The 26,733-nt window shown below is 42.8% G+C and overlaps 1 protein-coding gene across 4 annotated transcripts in view; it reads right to left on the bottom strand.

The window, feature by feature from the left end:
* gbf1 (golgi brefeldin A resistant guanine nucleotide exchange factor 1) overlaps window positions 1-26,733 on the bottom strand; it is a 77,040-nt gene that overhangs the window by 34,716 nt on the left and 15,591 nt on the right. For all 4 annotated transcript variants that reach the window (XM_085295879.1, XM_085295878.1, XM_085295877.1 and 1 more), the window contains exon 4: window positions 1,828-1,959. In XM_085295879.1, coding sequence (XP_085152005.1) covers window positions 1,828-1,959 — 132 coding nt within the window. The remainder of the gene's footprint in view (window positions 1-1,827; window positions 1,960-26,733) is intronic.

The following is a 26,733-nucleotide window of genomic DNA, read 5'->3' on the forward strand; positions in this document are numbered from 1 at the left end:
TGTGACACTTTGTTTCATTACAGCAGGCAGTTTATTAAGAACATGAGAGTTTACTCCAGCCTCGGCCCCAGGCAGGCTTCAGCTGTACTCTAAGCTCGTCTCTTCTGGCAGTCCCTGCAGCCTAAGCCTCGGCTGAGCCCTGTGAGGTCCAGTGACCACGCGGCTGCTAGCAGCACAGTGTGGGACTGCTGACTACAGGAGACTCTGAGAAAATAAAGAAGGGGCAGAGGGGGAAAGATGAGCAATAAGATGAGAGCGAATAGACCCCATTTCTGGATATCTGTCAACAACTGGGCTTAGTTTGCTCTCGCTCTGCCAGAAGCCCTCCGACCACAGAGAGGAGCCACTGCTCTCTAAGTAAAATTAAAATGTGTGCGTCTGACAGTCATTTCCACAGAGATGTCTGTAGACTATTCCACTATTAAACTGTATTCCAGTGTAGCCTGACAGTGTGCTGACCTTTTTGTATCATATTTGTGTGACACCCACGCTGTTCTCTCTCTGCACTTTGACAGGCCTGTGTGACTGCAGGCAGCTTTACAGACTCACAGGCAAACGCTCAGTGAGGAAAACTTGCATCCAGAAAACAGAAATCCACCAAAGCCTTACTCTGTGGTGTCTGTGTGGCCAGCAGGGGGCAGTATGTGACTGGAACGGTCATGTTTGAGTCCATTTATCTTCTACCTGCTCAGAAACTTAATGACATGCAGCTTCTAAGTTTCAGGTTTTTCCTTAGCTGGCCTAGATGGGGTGCAGCTCTGCACCGACTGAAGCTGCTCCTCAGTTTTATTCACATCCTTCGCAAGAAATCTTCAATGTAAAGGAGCGAGCACCAAGACAGTTTCCCAGCAGCTCTCTAACAGGGTGCCTACAGCCGTTTGACAGCACCGTCACGCTGCCTCAGACCCTGCTGCTCACACCAACACCTGGTGATGCATCGTCATTTCACACTTGGCAGACACTGGGCCACATTTCCCTGACGAGGCCAACGATGGCAGCGACCTTCGGTTCATTCTGCAGCAGCTATGAAGAACAGAAACATGTTCCTGGGCCGACTGCGCTCCTGGACTTCACCTGAAGGTGGTTTCCGCTCTTCTTGGTATCATAAAGAAAGTCACCTCAGCCAGGTGTTCGTATTCCTTCATCTGCTGAACCAAGTCACAGACACAGGCCCCACAGCCACGTTCTGGCCTGGATTTCACCTAGAAAAAAAGAGGCTGCTGGTGCTAGCACACTACAGTCAGCCACTATCCCAACACTGTGTGAGACACATGACAACATCTGACACACAATCTGCAGAATGTAATTCATGGTTTAAATGGCTCTTACACACACACGTCTGACCCCCTCGCCCGAGGCTGACCTCATGCTTAACTGTTTTTCTGCTATTTATTCAATAATAATAATAATAATAATAATAATAATAATAATAATAATTATTATTATTATTATTATTATTATTATTATTATTATTATTATTATCATCATTATCATCAATAATAATAATAATAATAATAATAATAACAACAATAATAATAATAATGGATTTGATTTATATAGCGCTTTTCAAGGCACCCAAAGAGCTTTACAATTACCAGGAACCCTCCTGTTATTAATATTAGACCTACAACCGGTCCCACACCAGTCTCACCATTTGAAGGAAATGTGATTAAACTGGGAAATGATGCTTTCTCATCCTGGGCATGAGGTTTTTGGGTTTGTTTAAGAATCGAGTACATTCATCAGCATGTTTAGTCTTCACATGAAGCCGCTCCACTACTATCTGGAAACCAGGTCGCTTTCATGTACAGGTAAGGATTTTCTTACCTATAAGGCCGTGAGACAGGAACTTGTTGACAGAGGTAAGAGCAAGGCCTGTGATTGGTCCAGTGGTGTCCTCGGAGCGCACGACTTCTAGGAAAGGCCTCAGGAAAATATTGGGTTCAACATCTGACAGCTCTGAAAAACAATGCAGGCACACATAATCAGGCACACGGTCCCCTGCAAAGGTTTTATCACTGTCATGATCTGGAGCAAACAGTTTTTCCCCAGACTCCAAATGATGGTTCGTGCAAACAGCTGCGCCGATAAATCGATGAGGAATTAACATGACCTGTGTTTTACTTAATGGTGAGGGGAAGACGAGGGGGGTGCAAGATCTTCGATACAGGCACTGTTAAGGCAGGGAGAGAAGTGTGCTAACAGTAGAATAGGTTAGCATTTGGGTAAAGAGGCTCCACACTCCCTATTATTGATCTATTCTTCTTCATTTTTTACCTCCACCAGTGTTTTTAGGGTCAATCTGCACAACCCGACCAAAGAACAACAATCAGATCAGTCTGTGAGCACCGCAGGGTCACCAACACTCTAGCTTTTTATATCACACACGTAAACACAACAGATAATGATCAAAGTGATGAACAATAAATAAAATGAATCACTATAATGATTTAAGAGCATATTTACAAAGGACCACTACCCACTCTGTGAGCCTGAAAGCTTTTCCCACAGCGTTGGGAGCTGTCTCCGTGTGCTGCAGCAGCGAGGGTGAAACTAAGAGCCGACTACAAGAATGCACACCGTACCAGCACAGTGCAGTCAGGTGCTGCTCGTCACGCTGTCAGAAGCATCATTTCGCACTTGTCTCCACGGCTTTACAGTCCAGCGGTGGCTTGTTTCACACTACTGTGTCTGGTGGCTTGCACTGCTCGTGGTGATGCAAGGCCTGGATGTAGCAGTTATGGAAACCCATCCCATCCCTGGTCCTGAGAGCAGTTCTTTCACAAATATCTGCAGAAGCAATCACAAAGCCTCGGTGCTCACTTTTAGTAAGAGACTATGATAGGTGTCCATCAGCTTTCTAGGAGGGTGGCAGTGGTTTATTACTTTATATTCAAACACATGTAGTTTAAGAGGAAGATCTGAGACGATCCAAAGGGCCATCAGTAAACACAGGGCTGAATGCAGCCGCTCTGTGGCCTTTGAGAAGTCCAGGAAAATAAATAATTATAGCTGCAGCCAAGCTTAGACTGACCTCAGGACGACACTGACCAAACTGCAATAAAGAAATGAGTTTTCAGTCAGAGGTGCGTGTTGCCTTCTATGAGCTGTGTTTGCTGCATACAGTCTGTCTTGTACACAAGTCCAACTGGAGCTGAGCTTAACTGGAGACCAAAAGAAAACCAGTTTGTGAAATGAAGCCATTATGATTCACCATGAGCCTGATCCCATCTACCTTGACTTGCTGGAGCTCGTCTCTCTGCTCAGAGCTGTAGGAGAGGATCCAGCCATGTGTGCATTACCTTCACAAATGGCCCTCGCAAAGGAAGGGAAGAGAGCCGGGGGTGAACCTCTGCCCCCAGAGAGCACATCAGGATGAGGCAAACTCTCTGAGCAACAGAGGCCGTCTTTAACACATGCGCATCTATTGGCACTGGAGCAGAAAAGCTTAGAGCACAGGGAGCAACTACAGCAGATGAATCTGAGCTGAAGACACTGTTCAGACAAAAAGGACAAAAGCAGAAAGCAAACAGGCCTCTGTTTATTGTGGTGTCTTTGTAAGGCTTTCCAAACAGAGTCGTGGAGCTCTACAATCCCAAAATGCAGGATCTAAGCACAATATGGAGTTCTTCTAATGATGGAGACCCACTAACTTCCATGCATCCCTTTAAGAGGCAGTTACAGGGCTGACTGGACTCTGTGGGAAATAAACCAGAACGTTGCAGACGTCTGCTGATTTTAGACATTTGTTGCTATTTAGAAGAACAGATATAAATGAGGCCACAAACACAACAAGAGTGTGGCGTTTTTCTCCCTTTGCTCCTCAGTGCACAGTCAGCACTTACTGTCCCGTTCATGGATCAGCAGTATCCTTTCACTGCCTACTTCATGCTCCTCATTTTCCTTTGCCAAGTCTGTCAGTCCGAGGTCAGAGGTCACCACATCCCTGTGACACAGTCTGTTTAATGTTCTTCTACATGATAAAGAAAAAGCTGCTGTGACAGCCAAACAAAGACTCTTCAGTTATCATGAACACATTTGGAAAACAGCATAAAAGGTTTTTGGGGTTTTACACTGTAGTCGTAAATAAACAGAACTTTGTAAAGTAGAAACTTTTCTGTCATGTAGTCGTTTATTTCTTAATGACTTTGTGTGGTAACATGCACACACTTCTGCATGTAGTTTATTTTACGGGACGTTCAATAACTGTACATTTAATCTTTTTCATTTTAGCTCCTAAGAAATTCTGCGCTCATCCCGTTATCACTGTGGTCAGAAGCTGCTCTCTTCACGTTTTCCCAACACGCTTGCCTTTAAACCCACCTCCCCGTGTCCCAGTGTACCTGGCCTGTACCACTACCGTTGCTGTCTTTGGAACGTCTGCCCCTTTGACTCTTTCACATAATGGTATGATCCCAGTCTGTCATTACATGTGATTGGCCACATGGTGTGCCCATTGAAATCGAGTCCCACCCCTGCCTGCACTGATTCTCAGCAGGGCTGAACCCGCGGCTCCCACACACTGACGGGACATTAATAATTGACATATGAAATTATCTCGCAGGGCAGATATAACTGTATAATTGGGCCATAGGTTTGACAGGCCTGCTGTGAGGTTTGCCTATGTCATCTATATTTATTAAAACTGAACAGTAGGGCTGGTCCTTTGATTTTTCTGAAAGTCGACAGAGCCCCTTATAATCCCGTGTGCCTTATGTATGAACTCTGGTTGTGTTTACTGACCTCGGAACGATTTTATGTGCACGGCGCTCGAACATCTGTCAGATGTTTCAGTACGACTTTGCTGAGCTACGAAGCCGCACCGCTTGATGGATTGTCGGAGCATTACGGTTATCGTAGGCGGAGCCTCGCAGAGTGATACGTACTGTGCTTCACCATAATGTTACCGTACTGTGTGTGTATAACCTCTTTAAGTTTTGTGGATATTATACATGGTTATGCTGAGGATGTGTCGGCCAGTTTCCACTGGAAACGCCTTTTGGTTAAACTGTCAGCGAGGAGTTTGCACTGTTACGTTTTTATATAACTTTAATGCAGATAAAAAACAGCTGCTTGTTTCAGTGGAAATACATTGATGTCGGGGTTTTTTGCACTAATAAAGTTGAGGAGTTGTAAAGTATTTTGTCTTGTGTCAATTATATCATCAATTATATCGTTATCACAACTTTTCAAATGTATATGGTGATAAATTTTTTTGGTCATATCGCCCTGCTCTACTGAACAGAGATGTTAAGAATGTGTTATATGGAAAGGAAGTGTATAAGAGCCTGTGTTATAAACGGTCATCATCACTAAACTGACCGACGGTGAGTCATGTATCTGTGGGAGCTCTGCCAGGTCAAACAGCAGTGGTGAAACACCCTCTGCCACAGACGCTGTGGCCCGGACCCACACACTGATAACCCACCAGTGACACGAGTAAGAAGGTCTGTGACTGCAGTGCTGAGGCGCCTCATGCTAAGGCAAATATATATATATATCCCTAACCTTATTAATTTAAGTATTTATGACCTATTATTTTGTAAAGGTTGTGACACCTGGCCAGTCACCAAAGGTTTGAATGCTGTTTGTTGGATGTATGGACTATAATACAGCTGTGCTACTCTGTTTTAAAGCTAGTGTAGGAATACTCCTACATACACACCTACAGGATCAGCCATGATGAGCTTTAGATGACTGAGAAAGTGTGACATCACCACACAGCTGTGGGATGTGGTTGCTATAGTGACTAAAGCCACTGAGAGGAGGGGGAGGTGTGGAAAAAGCTGCTGTGTGGGTCACTGAGACGTTTCTGCAACTGAAAACATCCACATGAACAGAATCAACTCTGTGGGGCAGAGAGGACAAAACGTATAGTTCAGTACCAGACTTAACACAACATCCTTATGTGTAAAGTCCAGAGCCTCTGTGCGGCACTCCATGGAGGCCTGAACAGTCCCTTCTAAGGAGCCCTGCAATGGGGTGAACGTAGCTGTTGGTGATGATGTGCACGGTTCTTAAATGACAAGAACAACTTATAATTGTTTGAAAATGACTTCTGGTGAGTTTTTAAATGTAACATTTTACTACAAGTCATGTAGCTCCATGTTAAGGTGGTAGTGTTGTCTGCATCAGGGAGAGACAGACATAAATGTGGCTCTGAAATTCAAAAGTACACATTTTATTTGAGCAATCCTTTCACCATGAGTGACACCAAGCAGAGGACAGATGTCATCACAATGATAAAAAACACGGGTTGAGATATTTGGATGAATTATGTACTAGGGCTGCCACGATTTGTCGACTATCAGACTCGTCGACGACTGATTTAATAGTCGACGCCTCGTTTGAAGCTTTGTAAGATCACAAAAGACGCAGGAATGAGTAGCAGGATTTAAGAGTGTAATAACGGACTGAAACAGAAGATGGCAGCACTGCATGTACAAGGATGCCAGCTGCCGTTAAACCCCGAAGAGGAAGAAGCTGTGTCCCAGAATTCATAGCGCAGCCCAGCTCAGTTTCCAACAATGGCGGCAGCTAGTTAGTTTTAACTTTACTCTTATTATTCTTTCTGGGTCACAAAATAAACGTTTAACATATTTTCAGGCGAGAATGTAGCTGTGTAAACCTCAAATATCTGCTCAGTTTATCAAGACACTGCATATTTTCAAAAGCGCTCCGACGTTTTCGGAGACATCTGTTACCCACTAGCTCGATAGCTAGCCGGGGGCTAGGCTCACTACCCGATCTGTGCCGGAAACCCGATCGGTGCGAAAGGTGTCTACTTCCGGTCGAAGCGTTTTACGATAGTTAGAGGTCAGAGTATCTGTTAAGCTGTTAAGAATAACAAGTATCCCTTAAAATTTTTCCAATAATGAAACATTTCCATATAATGTAGACAAAAACAAAAAGATAATTACGGATCAGGACTCACCGATCCTTACCGCGCATGTGCAAAGTCTGACCGTACAAATCGGGTCTACCCGATCCGTACCGCGCATGTGCAGGGGTTTTCTTCTTCTTCTGTTCGTTTAATGGCAGTTTACTCCCCAGTGTACGAGGATACCGCCACCTGCTGACTGAGCGACTGAACCCTATTGTAAACTGAATTAGCGTCATTACAAACGTGTGTTAAATTTGATTGTCGAGTGTGTTTATACTCGTCTGTGAAGAGGATTGTTGGAATAGTGATGATGATGTGCGCTATCACTGTCAATTGTCAGTAAACACTTCATCTGGCTGATGAATCTACACGTGAGATATTACAAAGTCTGCATTATTAACTCTGTAATTCGGCGCCATTCTTCTTATTTTACGGCGCTCTTGTTCAATCGGGGGACGCTCTCTGTTGAGGAGAAAAGCATGAATTTGTTTGTAAACGGATTATCCATTGTTTAAATGTCCCGGTAGTCGAAAAGGAGGCAGAGCTGCTGAGAAATGCTAGGAGCTAACTGGGCGCTAACCGTATCATTCAAATATATTCAATGTCACAATGTTGGCAAAGAGAGGAAGTGACGCAAGATTTGCGCATGTGGGGTACCGATCGGGTTTCCGGTACGGATCGGTTAGCGACAGCAAGGCTCACTAGAGCCATGAGAACACCGGACTCCCGACAAATCGTTTTCAAACCCACCGACGTCTTTCGCTACTCAGGTTAAACATGATATATAAGTCACTTAGATAACTTAAAATGTTATTGTTTGGCTTTTTTCAGTATTTTATTTGTTCCTGAGTAAATCACGTCATCAAGCTGCGCCTGTTTTGGTCGAAAGCATTGCAGCGGCTAAAACCATGATCATCTGCAAATTATGGCGGGAGACAGTCATAGCAAAGAGATGAAGCACTGTTGAAATATGGGGAAAGCCAAAAACTGCGCTTCCTCCACTTCTGTAACATTGATTCATTAATGTTGAATTCTCTCGCAGCTGTTCTGTTCCCATGTTGTTGCAGTATATTAATAACTAACCTCGTATTGTGGATGAATAATCTCAGTTGTTCTCCTGACTGAAGTTTGCCCCGTGTATAGCATCCTGCTATGCGATTGCATTTGTCCCTGACCACCAGAATCCCTCACGTTAACTTTTAATGAGTGGAAAAAAAGTTGGCTTCATCCTGCAGCTTCACTGTGCTAATGTTATGCTAACATAGCTGTGTCGCTAGCAATCACGTAGCACAACATTATATAGCAGGTAGTCCAACTTCAATAACCCTGCAAACGCCACTGCTGTTTAGTTTCCTGTCTTCATTTATGTTGGAAGTGATAGCAGAGCTGTACGTTTGAATTAGTTTCAGAAATCTCTGTCAGAACATGCTATGAAATGTTTAGGTGTAAACTAGCGATCTAACTTCCTGTTAACTTCTAACTCCGTTAAATTTAATAAATTCTGTTTTCATGGATGTTAAACTTAATTGTTACACCCGATAAAGCAGCAACGCTGATCATTTAACTAAAGATGAAAGAATTTAGACCATTTTTAACTCTGTGTTCGTTTGACTTTGGAACCTGAAGCTGACAGAGTTTTGGACCCAGATTACTCCGCGAAGCTCCTCACTACGGCAGCGTGATGCTCTGACGATCCATCAAGCAGTGCGGCTTACCAAAGCTGTACTAAAACATTTTTAGCAGATTTCTGCCAAAATCTGTTCGAGGTCAGTAAGCACAACCAGAATTCATACATAAGGCACACTCTTGATTTTTGAGAAAATTAAAGGATTTTAAGTGTGCCTTATAGTGTGGAAAATACGTTATACAGAAGAAAATAATATACTGTGATAGATATCGTTATCGCACATGCTTCAAATTATATCGCGATATGAATCTTAGGCCATATCGCCCAGCCCTAGTTCAAATATAAATGTATTCAGTAAATGAACATTTCAGTTCATTGAAGCCTGAGCAGAACTCAAAGCTGGATCAGCTTTTCAAACAAATGTAACAATGAGTTTTCAGTGGAAAGCATCCACCACAGACTTGTCTTTAATATTAATTAAAAATGAATGAATATGTTTTAGATCTACACATAAGTAAGTGCATCATTCACTGACCCAATCCCATCATTATTATCGTCAGGTGAGAAGGCCTCAGATATGAGATGCACGTATCGTAACTGTGGTTTGTCTAAAACTGTAGATGATGTCCAGCTACTACTGCTGCCAGCAGAATTCTGTTTCCAGTCTGAAAAACAGAGCTAATAAAAAAGGAAGCAGGTGCATTATTCAGCCAGCATGACTTTATTACCAAACCGTGCCTAGGCCACAGCTTGCCAGCCACTGTGCTGCTCTGCACCTGTTATCCTGTACGTAAAATGTATTTTCAATGGTGCATACTTTGCACAATGACTACATTATTCCAGCAGGGAGCTGGCTGGGCCCCAGCGTCCACTTAATGTGTTTCACAGTCTGCTGTCCCCTCTGTGATGGACGAGCACTAGTCACGGTCACTGTGATTATAGATAACGGATGTTTTATCACAGCAAATTAAAACCTGAGCACATATGAACAGTTCTGTATTAATGGGGATGTTAAGTGCGAGATATTCTGCTCCACACTGAACATCATGTAAAATGTCACTGCTGACATATCCTATCAGCTCTTAAAGCATAAATGCAGCCGCCTGATTCAAATGGCTCCATTTCATTTGGATGCATAAGTGTTTGCTTGTAGTATCACAGTGAGGTGCCCTTCAGATAAGATGGGCTCATATTATCACCTCTATTTCCAGAAAAACAAACAGTGGAGAGCAAGACGCGCAATTTCCATCCCATCTTTTAACCATGTATCCTTGCCAATGTCAGCGTGTGTCTTGGTTATGATGCAGGACGGGGGGGGGGCAAACTTTAGGTGGGCAGCAGGAGCGAGAGCGCATAGAGCCGGGAGTGTGTGAGGTTGGAAATAGTACAGAGTAAGGCTGTGGACTGTCATTCAGCAGGATAAACTAATACATGGTTTCAGGCTCAGACTGGATCGTGTCAGTTATCCACGATACAGAAGCGAAGAGTGCAGAGTCGAAGGATGATTGATTTAAGGAAAAATGGAAATGCAGGGAACGTCGACGTGTCCACCACATATCAGCAGGCATGAGGATAAGAAAACAAACAGCTGATAAGTAATAAGATGCTGCACTGGAAATACTCAAGTCTACATGTGCCTTTAGACACACACATCCATGTGGAATTAGACTGTTGTGTATATAATAGCAAACAAACCTAGTGTCAAACACCATTGTGACCATTTTCATATGTGGTGACAGAGCTGGCACCAACATCCAGTCTGCATGAGCCAAAAAGAGACTGAAGTGTGTGTGTGTGTGTGTGTGTGTGTGTGTGTGTGTGTGGCTATCATCCTTAGTTGTTTCACCTGCTGCTCTCCTTCACCTCCCCATTAATGGCATTCCCAAGGAACGGGAGAGATTCCAGAAACCACACACACTGTGCAAGTGTGTTCACACACTACGCCCTCCCCCACACGATCACACTGCAGGCGCACTCTACTGGAGACAACGCACAGCCGCTATTAACAACTGATGCAGCGCCTGAAAAACTGCCATTGAATTGTAAAAATCTCCTTACAGGCAGTTCTTCACAATCACCAAGTACCACTAAAGACAGGGGCAGGGAAGTCCAGGCCTCGAGGGCCGCTGTCCTGCAGGTTTCAGATCTCACCCTGGGTCAACACACCTGAATCACACGATGAGGTCATCAGCAGGCCTCTGGAGAACTTCACGACATGTTGAGGAGGTCATTTAGCCGTTTAAATCAGCTGTGTTGGATCATCATCTGAAAGCTGCAGGACAGCGGCCCTCGAGGCCTGGACTTCCCCAGCACTGATTTAAGAGAACCATTTTTAGATCTGCTGTCAGCACCTATTCTAAAATTAAGACACCTGTGTTTATGTCTAAACTCAATTAAATCTATTCAGTTTGACCTGAACCAATTAAAAACAAAACACTACAAAGACTTAAAGACTTAGTGGGATTAAAGTGAATCATACGTCTAAAGACATAAGACAAAGGCAGGGCAACTGTGACACCTATGCCTAAAGGAGGATGGAGTTTGTGGAGGAGCAGCAGCTCTACTCTCCAAGAGAAGCTGGGCTCTCTGTAGGACAACAACAACAACAACAACAACAATCTTTATTTATAGAGCACATTTAAAAGCCAAGGGCATGCCAAAGTGCTTTACATAAAAGAATAAAACAATTAACATTATAACATCAGAGTCATATAAGTGTGGAATTATGTTCACAGGTAAAAACCACTAATAAGAGTAAACTATAGCACATAGCTATAGCAAAGTAAAGCTGTACCATCAAACACAGTGATAGAGAACATAGACAACGCAAGACAAACAGAAAAATTAATAGAATAACTCACTGCAAACAAGGCCAGGATTTAACTGGTAGAAAAAGCAAGTTCAAACAGATATGTTTTAAGCCGTGATTTAAAAGACTGAATAGAATCAGACGCCCGGATGCCAATCGGGAGATTGTTCCACAGCTCAGGTGCAGCTAGAGCAAACGCTCGATCACCTCTAGACTTCAAACGAGATCTGGGCTGAACCAACAATAACTGTGAGGATGATCTTAAAGCCCTCGCAGGAGCATATGAGTTTAAGAGTTTCCTTAAGATAGCTTGGTCCTGTGTTATTAGTAATTTTAAAAGTAAGCAACAGAATTTTAAGGAGATGGAGTGAGCCCAGCTACTCTTCAAAGGAAACTCATGTCTGCTGCCCCGACCTCACCACCCGGAGCACCGGGCCTTAGGTGATGGTAGGAACGTAAACTGACCGGTAAACTGAAAGCTTCACGGGTGGATTTGGTAATCTGATCGTCAGATCTGTGGCCACATGTCTTGAACACTAAGGTGAAGAAAGGTGCTTATGTTTGGTAGCTAATAATACTTTCAGTACTAATAAAAACAGTCCTTATTCCTGCTAATTACACAGAAAGTACCACAGGTGTTTCCTGGTAATGGTCACACTTCTTGAAGTTTGCTTTAATAACTTGTTCATGTAGTATTAAACAGAAACAGGCAGTTTTATAATTTGCAGCTCATTACACCAAACCTAGCACACACTACACGTTATATTTAATAAGTCAGAACAATAAACGAGATATAATTTAGCGCCCAGTTATCTTTCTGATTTACTCCATTCATACAATCCCAACAGGGCACTTAGATCATCCAACCATAGGCTCCTAGCACAACCTAGGACTCGAATGAAGTCGAGAGGCGACCGGGCCTTTGCATCCGTGGCACCCAGACTCTGGAATAACCTCCCCGTTCATATTCGCACTGCCGAGTCTATCCAGTCTTTTAAATTACGTCTTAAAACTTATTTTTTTACTTTGGCTTTTGATTCTGTCTAGTTGGCTGTTTTAGCTTGTTGCGTTGTTACCTATTGTTTGTTGTCCTCTTCTATTGTTTGTTTTAACTGTCTCATGTTTTTATTGACTGTGAAGCACTATGGTCAACACTGTTGTTTTTAATATGTGCTATATAAATAAATTTTGATTTGATTTGATTTGATATTTACATTATTGCTTTAAGCCAAGCAGAATGCTGGCAGCCTAAGTCAGGCTTAATTTAAATATTATAATCTGGTATAATCCTGCTACACTAAAACAGTAGCCCATAAGGTCATTATGATGGAAAGCAGACACATTACCTTCTTATTGCCAGGAGGGTATCATATTGTTACTGGTTTTGCCTCATGGGCCTAGCTTTGTTTCTTAGCTTGTTTTTGGCTCCTATTATCCAATGAAACACACCAAAAACAGTTATTACTCTGAGGGGTTATAACATCCAATATCCCATAATAATACCTTCAGTTTCCACCTTGCTGCTGCCTTGTCTATACTAACATGTCATATTCAGATTTCCTCATGAAAATCTTCTAAATCAAAACCACTCTCCAACCTGGAAATGCATCCACAATTCAAACATCACACCTGAGATGGGTTTGTCTCATTTCCCTGCCAAAGAATAATTATTCATCTCACTGTGATACCACACACACCAACTGTCACACATGTTACATGACATTTGGTTAATATAGTTATTGATATGTTGACAAAATTAGATGGGTGTCACGGCTTGAACATGTCACAAAGCCTATTCAGAAAGTGTGTACTCAGCTCCGTTTGCCTCACACCAGTCATTGTGACAGAGTGCTGCCCATTCCTGAGCCCAGTTTTTCCCAAAAGTACCAGAGAAGAACGTCTGACTCTCTTACAACACAAAGCACCCTGAGAAGATTGCTGTGCTGACTTTAGAAACAACACTCAGTTAAATAAGTAAGAAAAAAGAACACCAGTATGCAAATAGCTACCACGTCCTACACTAACAAAATAACTTTTACTTGATGTGCAAGTATAACTACACACTGAGCACAAATACAGGCTGGTAAACTGACACACAAACACCAGGAGCCTACATGCTAGCTGGTTGCGATGCAACTCAGATACTTGGACTAAATGCAGGAAAGCAGGATTCAGTTGAGAGTCATCCCATTTCATCCCTCCCCCAGTATGAATGTAACCACTTACAGCACAGCTCATCAGCATTAATAAGCTGATACCACTGTACTTAGACGTGACGTTCGCTTTATGTCCACACTGCATTGACAGCAAATCCTCTGTGTGTTTAATAAATCACAGCAGTTAGGTGGGATGGCTTAGTCTCCAGTCACCTAATGACTATATTATAAGCTACAGCATTAAGAGGGATGAATACTAATCTTGGCTGTTTCAGTTTACCCTGGGCTAAAGGGGAGAGTGCTTTGAGCAGGCAACGGAGCAGTGTGGGTTTCCCTGGCAGCCAGTGTGTCAGCCGCTTTCCAAACACAGCAAAAGTACATCACTGACTTAGTTCTGCATGCTGATCTCTGCCATCTCATTATCGTTGGGGATAGTGAGGGTATACAGCACCCACACACTTAAAAAGCTCTCCTACATTCAGCTCCTCACCCCTGCGCTTCACACCTGGGATTACAGTGTTACACACCGTTACAAAGTGCTACACGCTGTCACACGCTGTCACACGCCGTTACAAAGTGCTACACGCTGTTACACGCTGTCACGCTGTTACACGCTGTCACACGCTGTTACAAAGTGCTACACACAGTTACACGTTGTTACAAAGTGCTACACGCTGTTACAAAGTGCTACACGCTGTTACACGCTGTTACAAAGGGCTACACGCTGTTACAAGCTGTTACACGCCATTACACACTGTTACAAAGTGCTACACGCTGTCACACGCTGTTACATAGTGCTACACGCTGTTACACGCCATTACACACTGTTACAAAGTGCTACACGCTGTCACGCGTCGTTACATAGTGCTACACGCAATTACACACTGTTACAAAGTGCTACACGCTGTCACGCGCTGCTACAAAGTGCTACACGCTGTTACAAAGTGCTACACGCCGTCACACGCTGTTACAAGCTGTTACACGCCATTACACACTGTTACAAAGTGCTACACGCTGTCACACGCTGTTACAAAGTGCTACACGCTGTTACACGCCATTACACACTGTTACAAAGTGCTACACGCTGTCACGCGCTGCTACAAAGTGCTACACACTGTTACAAAGTGCTACACGCCGTCACACGCTGTTACAGAGTGCTACACGCTGTTACATGCTGTTACAAAGTGCTACACGCTGTTACACGCCATTACACACTGTTACAAAGTGCTACACGCTGTCACGCGCCGTTACATAGTGCTACACGCAATTACACGCTGTTACAAAGTGCTACACACTGTCACGCGCCGTTACACAGTGCTACACGCCGTTACAAAGTGCTACACGCTGTCACACGCCGTTACAAAGTGCTACACGCCGTTACAAAGTGCTACACGCTGTCACACGCCATTACAAAGTGCTACACGCTGTCACACGCCGTTACAAAGTGTTACACGCCGTTACAAAGTGCTACACGCCGTTACAAAGTGCTACATGCTGTCACACGCTGTTACACGCCATTACACACTGTTACAAAGTGCTACACGCTGTCCCACACCGTTACAAAGTGCTACACGCTGTCCCACGCCGTTACAAAGTGTTACACACCGTTACACACCATTACACACTGTTACAAAGTGTTACACGCTGTTACACATTGGAAAAACAGAAAAACAAAAGACAGAAAACATCTATACACTTGTTATGTCACTAATATATTTGGGGAAATTATGTATTTCGGGGGCGATCGTGGCTCAAGAGTTGGGAGTTCGCCTTGTAATCGGAAGGTTGCCGGTTCGAGCCCCGGCTTGGACAGTCTCGGTCGTTGTGTCCTTGGGCAAGACACTTCACCCGTTGCCTACTGGTGGTGGTCAGAGGGCCCGGTGGCGCCAGTGTCCGGCAGCCTCGCCTCTGTCAGTGCGCCCCAGGGTGGCTGTGGCTACAATGTAGCTGCCATCACCAGTGTGTGAATGTGTGTGTGAATGGGTGGATGACTGGATATGTAAAGCGCTTTGGGGTCCTTAGGGACTAGTAAAGCGCTATATAAATACAGGCCATTTACCATTTACCATTCTTTAATTTCCAGTTGGAAATAACGTGTCTCACCACAGTCCTTACCAACTTTGTCTGTTAAGAAAAGCTTTCTGCTTCCATTAAAAACCATCCTTATAAAGTCACGTGACTCTTCTTCTGCAACAAACAATCCCCAATCAGAGACAGTATCAGATAATGAGGGGATAAAATGGAGACTGAAAATCATTAAGAAACACAAAAGACAAGAAAATAAAGCAATGTTGGAAAGAAGACAACAGATGGACTGAGACAGAAAATGTGTTGAAATAAACATGTAAAGTCCAGTGAATAGTTTTTCTTGCACGCTCAGAGCTGCTGTTGATTTCTACAGTGAGAGCTGGACATCATACATTTAAACGCTAAAGGTCACCGTCCCCAAGCTGTTAAAGAAGATCCCTTTAGTTGGTCAACAGATCAAAATGAATTGAATTTTATTGACTCAACAGGTATTTCTGTGTCTCCTGTGTTCTCTTATCTGTAATTCCAGCAGCAAAGTTAAGCAGCAGATTACAATCAAGTATAACAGCATTTATACATTTCCTGCATTACAGAATTAATAAATGCAAACGCCTGTGACAAAGCAGCACTTCATTCAATGCTTTTTTATAAACTGGCCTGCAGGGAATAAATATCACCAGGCTTTCAATGTGTTTGTGGTGTGTTGCACCTTATAGCAGTTTATTTAGATTATCTGTTACCGACATCTGATTAAAATCTGGGATGTAAAGGTTGCATAAGGGTTGCAAAGTCTCCAAAAACTGACACTACAGCATGAAACACTGTAGAGATAAGCTGTGGCAGGCTTGTTCTTTGGTAGCTAACAACAGGTGCCAATGCTCCAAAAGACACCAGCAGCACAGTGGTAACATGCAGTGACACAATGAGCAGGAATGAGGCCAATAAACAGATGCCAGCTACAACTACTGTTCACCACAGTTATCAGTCATAGAGGCAGGTATACAATCAAAGCTGGAAACACTAAACCAGTGTATGTATAATTGTGTGCTATTTTAACAGAAAACCATGGTGGGCTTGTACAGGGACTGTTTGTACTGGTGCACTGGCTTCATGAACACGTTGGACATTCAGCTTAAAGCTTATGATCCAACCCACTCATCTATTCCTCAGTGCTGCCATCTATTTCAGTTCTACATGACCGTGATCTATACCGAGGGCAAAGGGGGCCCATAAGTCGTCATTTTGAAAAAGTGATGAAACGTGTAAGCTGTCCATGGCAACACATGAACAACACTGTGGACTGTGGATGGTGGGGAGACATTAAACCCAGTCAGGTTGATCCACAGTGGGGCACTGAACTGCCCGTCATAGTCCATGCCCCTTTGGGCCTCCGTGAGCTGCAGAGCAGAAACACAGCAGGGGGGCTCACACCTGAGAGAGCGCAGGTGTGCGGGGGCATCACAAAGAAGTACCGGTCTACCATTATACTGAAGAGATGTCAGCCAATCGTTTTTACAGTTAGTTCACTTTCAGTAAGAAAATGTGCTGATCATTTCAAATAAAAGCAGACTTTTGCTGCTTCCATGAAATCCACGTTTCCTTGTCTGCTGTGAGTGCCAACGTGAGGACAGACTGAGTGGTTAGAGAGGAGGAGAAAAACGAGCCACTTCACTGCTGTTCACATTGCAGCCCACTTCCACCCATGTACAAAGTGCACTTCCCCAGGGCTTGCTGTTTGTCATAAAACATCTTTCAGCACATAATTTAACCAAACTTGAGAGGTAAAAGCGGGGTGGGGGAGGGATAAAACATTTTTCTAAAGGAGTGGTGAAGAGTAACACTGAGGCTGTGTGCCAAGAGCGCAGTAATCCTAAACCAAGCTCAAGTAGTGCTTCCTCAAAGATACTGTGGCGTAATTCCAGGCAGCTGAGCAAATGAGAGGCGTTCCAGAGAGTGCATTATCTTTATGCATTTATCAGCATCTGCACTGACAATGATAGATGCGCACGTGACTGCAAATAAACTGCTTCAAAAATCAGTGTTGAGGAATAAAAAGCTGCTCGATGGCTTTGACTTCGAGGAATTACACGGAACAGCATCATTTTTCAATCGTGGATTAGATGGTTGCAAGTATTTCTGGATTTCAGCCTGCACAGATATGAACCACACACAGCCAAAGAACCAAAAACCTCCCAACAGAAGAACACCCAGAAACCACCCTGCACGTTTAAATAGGGCTGGGCGATATATCGAGTTTTTAAAAAAATATCGGTATATTTTTTATACGAGATATAAGATGTGACGATATCCTTTATATCGATATAGTCTATGTTACGTTATAATTATACTTGTGGAGCCGCAAGTTTGCCTCTCTTTCGTCCACTTTTGTCTTTACGCAACGTTACTCGGCCTCGCCCCTCCTTCACTAAACACAGCTCCCCCTCCTCCCCCATCGCTTCACCTGCAGGAAGCGACAAGATGGACACGGCAAATCTCCGGTAACGAGTTACTGCACATCGCCCCGTGCGTGGGGCTGGACGCCGTCAACGTGTTAGCTAACTAACCACGCTAACGAGCTAACCACGCTAACATGGCGTTAGCGTGGTTAGCCCAGAGATGCCGCACGGACTAAAATCCTTTCATTTTCTCAAAAGTTGACAGCGCGCCTTATGTATGAATTCTGGTTGTGCTTGATGGCCGCGAACCGATTTTATGTGGAACACGGCACTCAGCAATCTGTCAAAAATGTTTTAGTATGACTTCTACTTCCAGTCGTAGCGTTTTACGATAGTTATGGGTCAGAGTATCTGTTAAGATGTTAAGAATAACAAGTATATCTTAAATTGTTTGCAATAATGAAGCATTTCAGTACAATGTAGACAAAAACGAAAAACAAAAAGATAATTACGGATCAGGACTCTCCGATCCTTACTGCGCATGTGTAAAGTCTGACCGTACAAATCGGGTCTACCCGATCCGTACCGCGCATGTGCAGATGTTTTCTTCTTCTTCTGTTCGTTTAATGGCAGTTTACTCCCCAGTGTACGAGGATACCGCCACCTGCTGACCGAGCGAATAAACCCTATTATAAACTGAATTATCATCATTACAAACGTGTGTTAAATCTGATTTAGCGATAGTCGAGTGTGTTTATGCTTGTCTGTGAGGAGAGGATTGTTGGAATAGTGATGATGATGTGCGCTATCACTGTCAATTGTCAGTAAACACTTAATCTGGCTGATGAATCTACACGTGAGATATTACAAAGTCAGTATTATTAACTCTGTAATTCGGCGCCATTCTTCTTATTTTACGGCGCTGTTGCTCAATCGGGGGACGCTCTCTGTTGAGGAGAAAAGCATGAATTTCTTTGTATACGGATTATCCATTGTTTAAATGTCCCGGGCAGTCGAAAAGGAGGCAGAGCTGTTGAGAAATGCTAGGAGCTAACTGGGCGCTAACCGTATCAGTCAAATATATTGAATGTCGCAATGTTGGCAAAGAGAGGAAGTGACGTAAGATTTGCGCATGCGGGGTACCGATCGGGTTTCCGGTACGGATCGGGTAGTGACAACAGCTACCGAGGAGCTTCACGGAGTGATAGGTACTGTGCTTCAGCGTAATATTACCCTACTGTGTATAAGGACCATAAATGGCACCTGTTAAGAGACGTGGTTACGAAGAGGATTTCAAACTCCAGGCTGTCAGTCACACAGTAGAAGTTGGGAACAGAGCAGCTGTGAAATCTGTCTTTGTTACTATGCTCAGTGTCTTTTAGTTTACATTTTGACTGCACAATTGTGAGCTTTTTGTTATGCACAAAAACAACATTGTTTTCTTTTATTTATGGAGCATTATTATTTAATAAATGCTCATAATTTATTTTTGAGTAAATCTTATGTACATCTATGCTCTATGTTAATAAAAGTGCCTGTGTGACATCTGGGACACAGCTTTGACTAAGAACTCTCTTTTTGTTCTTACTTTATAGATTAAAAAAAAAAAGAAAAAAAAAATCGAGATATATATCTTATATTGCCGTCCAGGTAAAAAATATCGAGATATGAATTTTGGGTCATATCGCCCAGCCCTACGTTTAAAGCACAAAAATCACACACGTGCACATTTCTAAATAACGCATGATAAGATGACAGATGTACACAACTGAAAACATTTCCAGTATCTGCTGTTTTTTTTCAAACATGTAGACAAATTCTTTCCCATAAAGTTGGTTTCTGCAGTGCAATGTGTCTCCCTCACATCACGCTCGCTCTGCACACGCAAGGCTGCGCCTATCCAATCCGACTGGCATCACGGCCATGGAATGCTGAAGTCCACATTTTTCCCATTCAGCAAGGAAAAACGGCCTTTCAAAGCCAATCAGCTAGAAATGTTGCTTTGTTTTTATTTTTGACTGAACTTCCTGGAACCTATTATGGAGCTGTCAGGGATGTATATTTAGTTATGGCAACACAGGGCCTCCTCGCCCCCTTGCGCCACTGGTCATGTCACCTCTGATAAACAGAAAAACAATTGGCTATCCCCTTTGTCACCTTTAAAGAAAATGGTGTGGCCACTGTGTCTGTGGGTGGAAATGATGAAGCTCTCTGTAAACACCAGCACAGGGGTCTGGGACTGACACGATTCGGCCTTTACGTGATCAACGAGGTTTTTCAGAAGTTACAAAAAAAGAGCAAACATTTCTAATCGATCAGTAGTTATTTAAAAAAATCTGTTCAGCTGTGATCTATACAGCGACGGGCAATGTTCACACGAGTCAAAGGAGAAAGTCCTGAATCTTTGATCTTCAATGGCCTGATCAGTGCTGCTGATTTGGATTTGCAGCATGATAAGGAGCTGCAAGAGTGAATATACCAAGCAGCTCTGCACCCAACGCAGAGCAGTCAGTGTGGATCAGCCAGCTCACAACAGCTGCAGACTGACTAGTGCTGCTAGCTGCAGTCCTAAACTAAGAGAACGTTAGAGAACAGCCACAACTGGCTAACTGGCTGGTAGCTACCACATTTTCAAAATAAAAGTACTGTAACGTGGCCTTATTTGCTTCCACACAGAACATGAGAAACAAACGAGCAGCAGCCTGGGAGCAGCTCACTCCCGGGACAGCATTTCATGTTCAGAGAACAGTTTTGTATTTTCTATATACTGATTTTATTTTCTTTGTTCTTCTCACACGTTCTCCAAGAGTGCAAACTTAAAGGGAGTAAAAGTCAGACGAGGGTACCGTGACACAGGGTTACTGTGATTACACAAACACAGTAACACACACTTTGCAGCTTTGTGAACGTCTACAATTATGTCTCGTGTCTTTTGACAGCTCTTTGGTTTTGCCCATGTTGCTACTTAGACTTTGGCTGATTGTGGGGTGCACAGGTGTCTTTATGACAGCTAACGACCTCAGACAGGTGCTACTAATTTAGAACCATGAGCACAGTGTAGCTCGACTATTTAACCCTCTGGGGTCCAGGGTATAGTTGACCGTTTTTGACCACTTTTGATTTTACTTCTATATTTCACCTTTAAAGACTGTTCATCTTGCCTTGTTTTCACTATTTTCAGCACAACCTCAAATATCTGAAATTGGAGTTATGTTTTCCATTTTAGCATTATGGATATTAGCACAGTTGATCTAAATTTAGGCAAAAAATGTAAAATCTGAGTAGAAAAAAAGTTTTATTTTTTACTGTAAAATCCACAAACATGTTTAAGGAATCCTTTTCATAACTTGAAATGCAAATAGAAATTGTACATTGCTAAAAATTATGCACAAGTTTTGCAAACAACAAAGTTATATGGTACTATTTACCTAAAAATGCAGCCCAGGCCTCAGGCGTTCTTTATATAACCATTTAAAACTATTTACAGAACAATGAGGTGTGCTGCATCAAAGGAGAAGGCACACAAATGATTTGTGCCAGTCCAAAAAATCGTTTCTGTCCAGTATAAGACCGAGGAGAACAGCACAGGGATAAACCTGCAGGTCTGACAGCAGGTCGATTCACGCGAATCGATTCGATCCACGATTCGATTTGAATCGGTTAATTTTGCCTCAGACAGTCAGAAATATTATAATTCTGATCACGTATCAGTACATTTTCATATCTTTATTTCTATAAAAAGAAAGCTGACACTTGCGAGACTTTCTCAAAAGGTGTGAGCATCACAGCAGAGGTCTTTGTGTCAAAGTAACTGAGGAAAAGAAAACATGAAGGTGCTTTCCTTGCCTGGGATTTTACAGCAGATGACCTTAAAAATATTCTGCAGCAGATCAAAAATGAAAGAAAACCATTAATCAGCACATGAACGTTACCTGATGCTGCTCAAGTGAAGCAGAGCAAAGTCACAGAGGTTTTATTAGAGACACAGCTGAGCATTTTGCAATTCTGCATAATTTTAAAAAGTTTAGATTTGTTCAGTATTGAACAGCAGAAATGAGGCTTTCTTTTTGGAAGTAATTAAAAGGAAAAGAACAGCGTCCGACAGGCTGTGAACAACGGTAGACTTGTGCGTAACAAGCAAGCGAATAATGCAGAAAACAGAAAGAGAGCTGTGCATGAAGTGTGATTTTATCCTGGTGGATTTCAATGAATCGATATCACGTTATCCAAGCCAGAATCGATTTTAATCGATAATCAAACCCAGCCCTAGCTTTAAGGCAGCAACTGTGACATTCACTGGTATCACTGACACACAAAACAAAACAATGACTACACTACACACTAACTACAGCCTCCAAACACACTAAACATCACTCATGTCTCACATGTGAAAACATGCTCTCTTTCTTTCTTTCTCTCGTGGGCGTCACTCCTAAACCTGCCCCCTCTCCCTAAACAACTCAATGCCACATGTTGCCATATCATTTTTCTGATTGGTTGACATAGTACACTTTAACACCAATAGGAAAGGGTCTTTTTTCACTCGCAAGCGCAGAGTGTTTCCGAGCGCTGTCCTTAGAAAACGCCGTTTTTACCGTTTCTCCCGCTGTAAACACCGCTGTTTGTTCAGAAAAAAACATGACGTGTATTTCTTATCATAACCCTGGTTGTATGTCGCCTATTGACACAATTTAAAAACTGGTATATAGTTTGAAGTCTGGCCTTTCGACTCTGGGATGCTACATGTTGTTGCCGTGTCGTCTTAAATTGTTCATGTGACTTTGACGCGCCGGCGTGTCGGTCGACCCCAGAGTGTTAAAATCAAAATAACAGGTCTTTGAGGGTCACAAATCTGGCTAATAAGCAAGTGATCAAATACTTATTTGAAACAGTAATTCACAAATAAATTGTTCAAAAATCATACAATGTGATTTCCGGATTTTTCTGTCTCTCACAGTGGAAATGCACCTATGCTGAAAACTGTAGACCCCTCCATGATCTCGAAGTAAGAGAACTTGCAAATTCACAGGGTGATCAAATACTTATTGACCTCACTGTAGATATACACTTTTGTGCACTGCTCAACACTCCAGGTACACAACGCTCAGCCAAAAACACGTCACACAAGACGATTCACTTCATTTATACTACAAGTGTTGGGTCAGAGTGCTGAAATCTGCAATGTAGCATCCTCGGCTGCAACAACAGACACGTGGGCGAGCCAAACAACACAACGCTTTATGATGTTAAGCGTGCGCACAGACTGGACACTGTGCAGGTTTGTAGACAGACCATTTTAATGACCAGCACACCGCATGATGGAAACTGATAACTGCTCGTGTGTTAAGGCCATGAAAGATCCATATTCATTTCATTTTGGATTACTGAACTTAAATGAAAAAAGAAATAGTACTTTTAATGTGGTGATTGTACAAACTATTCACTGAATTTACAGAAAAACGTGTTTTTTTGTTATGGAGATGAGACATGGGTCGTACAGCACAGCCCTACATAGCAACATTAAATGAACTGCAGCCACAGAAAACTCACAGGGCGTTAAACTGTCACAGGAACAGCAGACGACTAAAACTCATGTATATTTTACACAAAAGACTAAAAGAAAAAAACTGAGTGGACTGACGTCCTCCGAGCAGACACCGACGCCTCCCCTGTAGCATCAAGTGTGAATAAGAGTCGCAGGAGAACATGAGCCGGGTTCTCAAATCGAGGAAAAAGGTCCTATGTATGTACTAGTTCATTAACATTTTACCATTAGCAATCTTTAAAAAACACTTTTAAAGTTGTAACTTTGAACAGAAAAACTTCAAACTATGTGGAGTAAATAAAGACAAAACCTAAGCTCAGGCTTTCAGGACATTCACACTAGGGCTGGGCGATATATCAAAAATTTATCGTTACCGAAATTTATGACTCTCATCGATGTCATTTTGCCCATGTCGGTAAATTCGGTATTTAAAAAAAAAAGAAAAGGCATGTGCAGGTTGGCGATGTTCATGTCCCTTTAAGACGCTGTGCTACGTTACAGACTTGACGGGGTGGAGTCACATGACTCTACTACCTGTAACAAGACGAGACACGGGTGAACAAATGGAGGACGATTTAAATGTTGAAGCAGCAGCGACGGAGGTAGAGCTGGTGGAGGAGGAAGAGGAGACGCTTGTTAACAAAAAAATGTTCAAGCCCTCCCTAATTTTAACTATCAGTGTTCTATTGAAGTTTTTTGCAAACAGCACAATTTAATGTTTTTGTTTAAGAGTTTATAGTTTTCACGAGTCACATGGCAGTGCTTAGTATTTATTATAGTTTTTTCTGTGTTCAATTGACATTTGTGTTTGTGACATTATTTGTTTACAAGTTCTAGTACCTCAAGGCCTTAGCAGAGATAGGCCTTTGTCCATGATGGCATTACATTTGCACAATCATTGTTTACTTTGTGAATAGCCAATGTGAAACATATTTATTATTAAACTATTTTGTTTACAAGGGATACACATTTTTTAGAGAGCATGGTTACATATTGTATCCTACACTTTTTATTTTGTTCAGTTAATAAATCTTAACCACTAAAAGTACTTACTACTATTGTCTTCATTTATTTTCAGTGACATTTTACAGTCCTTTAAAGTGGTAATAATATAATTGCAATGAATAGGTCTAGGGGGAATAATATTATCAAAATAACTGGAGGAACTATGCTGCCTGCCACAGCCCCATCAAATGAAAGAAAAAAAAAACGTTTGTTTTTTTGGCACTTGGGGTGGTTATTGTCCATTTATCGTTATCGAGGTTAACTGCTCAATTTATCGTGATATTGATTTTAGGCCATATTGCCCAGCCCTAATTCACACTGTTTAAACTGCAAAGACAAATCAGGCTATAGAGGTCAGAATACTATAAATGATGCAATGTTGAACTGAGGACAGGAAAATGTAAAAACAGTGCTATCTGATGGGCTGTGTGTAGGACAGGCCAGCGTGGACACTCCATGAGAATCCAGAGACATGTGATGCAATCCTTAGCTAATTGGATATGTGTATTACAACGTCTGTGGTCACAGCTCCCTTATGGGGGCATGAAATAACAGGCAGCTGTGTGCGTGTGTGTGTGTGCGCGTGTGTGTGTGTGTGTGTGTGTGTGTGGTTGCTGAGAGGTTTATTAACCCAGTCCATCAAACCAGTGTGGGATTCACACTGAGACACCAAAGGCTTAAGGATGCAAGCATCACACAAGCAAGACAGCAAGACGGTTCCTCCCTGAAATACTAATATAATGTAAGCCCTTATTTTCTAACTCAGCTCTACCACCTACACACACCCTCACCTCCACAGACAGGGTGGGGGTGCTGCATACACAGGTAGTGAACTGTGTACTGTGATTTGACCAGCTTTGCTACCTTTCTAGGGAGAACACCAACAACAGCCTCGTTTCCTTCCGTGTGATTCACACTTCACAGCCATGTACAACATACAGAGCACTTTTCTACTCTAAGCACGTTACTACAAGTTTCATTCATTCAATCACACTGTTACGACCCGGCTCAAAAGCCGCAACATAAAAAAGGAGACGAATACTAGAGTGTAGGTGAAAAGAAGTTTTATCTTAAAATGGCATAGCAGGTTGGCTCAAACGGCTGGTACCACCGAGGCAAAGACTAGGGAGCTCTCTGGGAAGCTTGCTTCAGGTATGCTTTTATCCACACCTGACAAGGTGTGGCCAATTAGCACCAGCTGAAAACATTGAGATGATTAGGGGCTGCAGAGGGACGTAACACACACACACACTTTGTCCAAACACTGCATCCAGTCTATGGCCCAAGGATAAGTTAAGAGAACCGTCCCAGCGTCCTGAGTGTGGACAGCACTGTCCGGGAGCGTCTGATCAACAGCTGACCAGCAAAAGTGACCCACTGCAAAATGTGCCTGTTTGTGTCTGAAAGCGCCAAAGTCTCGATTTGGGAATTCTGGGTGACTTCCTTCTTTAATAGGGATGCTCCTGCAATTCAGTCGACTAACATCTGAGTAACCAACTCTAACTCTTAACATCTGAGTGTTTGAGTTAAATTTGAGTCTAATGTAAAAAACTCATAACTCAGTCATAAATATGAGAAAGAATAACATTTGAAAATCTAATAACATCTCTTCAGTGTGTCCGGGTCTCCAGTAGGACATGCCGAGCCTCAGCTGGCTCCTTTCGATGTGGAGAAGCGCCTCTACTCCCAGCCCCGACCCACCTCCTTACCCTATTCCTAAGGGAGAGCCCAGAATGAGCCTCTCGTTCTAGTGGTGTTAACAAAACATGTAAACATCAGGCCTAGATGTATAGTGTTTCAACAACTATGCTCCAACTGGTAGACATTCAGACAAAGAGCTTACCGGACTTGGGTACCAACGAAAATTCATCAGAACAAACAACCAGCACGTCTGGTACCGACTGACAACAGTGCCCATTAGTTGTCTAGTTGTGCACATCCCAATTCTTGACTTATGGCATTCACAAGCGTTACAGAGATTCAGGCTTGTCCAAGAGCTTTGGTAGATGCACCTCCTGTATGGACTGGAAGCTCCTACATTACTCCTTTTCACGGCTGAAGGGTTAAAAAAAACGATTTCCCGTTACGATTTAGTCACGGCACGAAAGACACCGAATATTCACCATTTTGTTTCAAGTTACGTTCTTTTGAGTCGTCGAGCCAAAATCAGCAGGGAATTCAGGAAGCGCCTTCATAAGAAAGCATTCCACTAAACTATCAAACGGAGGAGTCACTGTGTTACTAACAACATGTTTGAGGCTTGCTGTGCATCATCAGCATCCTC

Source organism: Mchenga conophoros, linkage group LG13, assembly GCF_057382185.1.
Source record: "Mchenga conophoros isolate Kocher_MC1m ecotype Shallow Benthic linkage group LG13, M_conophoros_male_GT1.1, whole genome shotgun sequence".
NCBI classification, from domain to species: Eukaryota; Metazoa; Chordata; class Actinopteri; order Cichliformes; family Cichlidae; genus Mchenga; species Mchenga conophoros.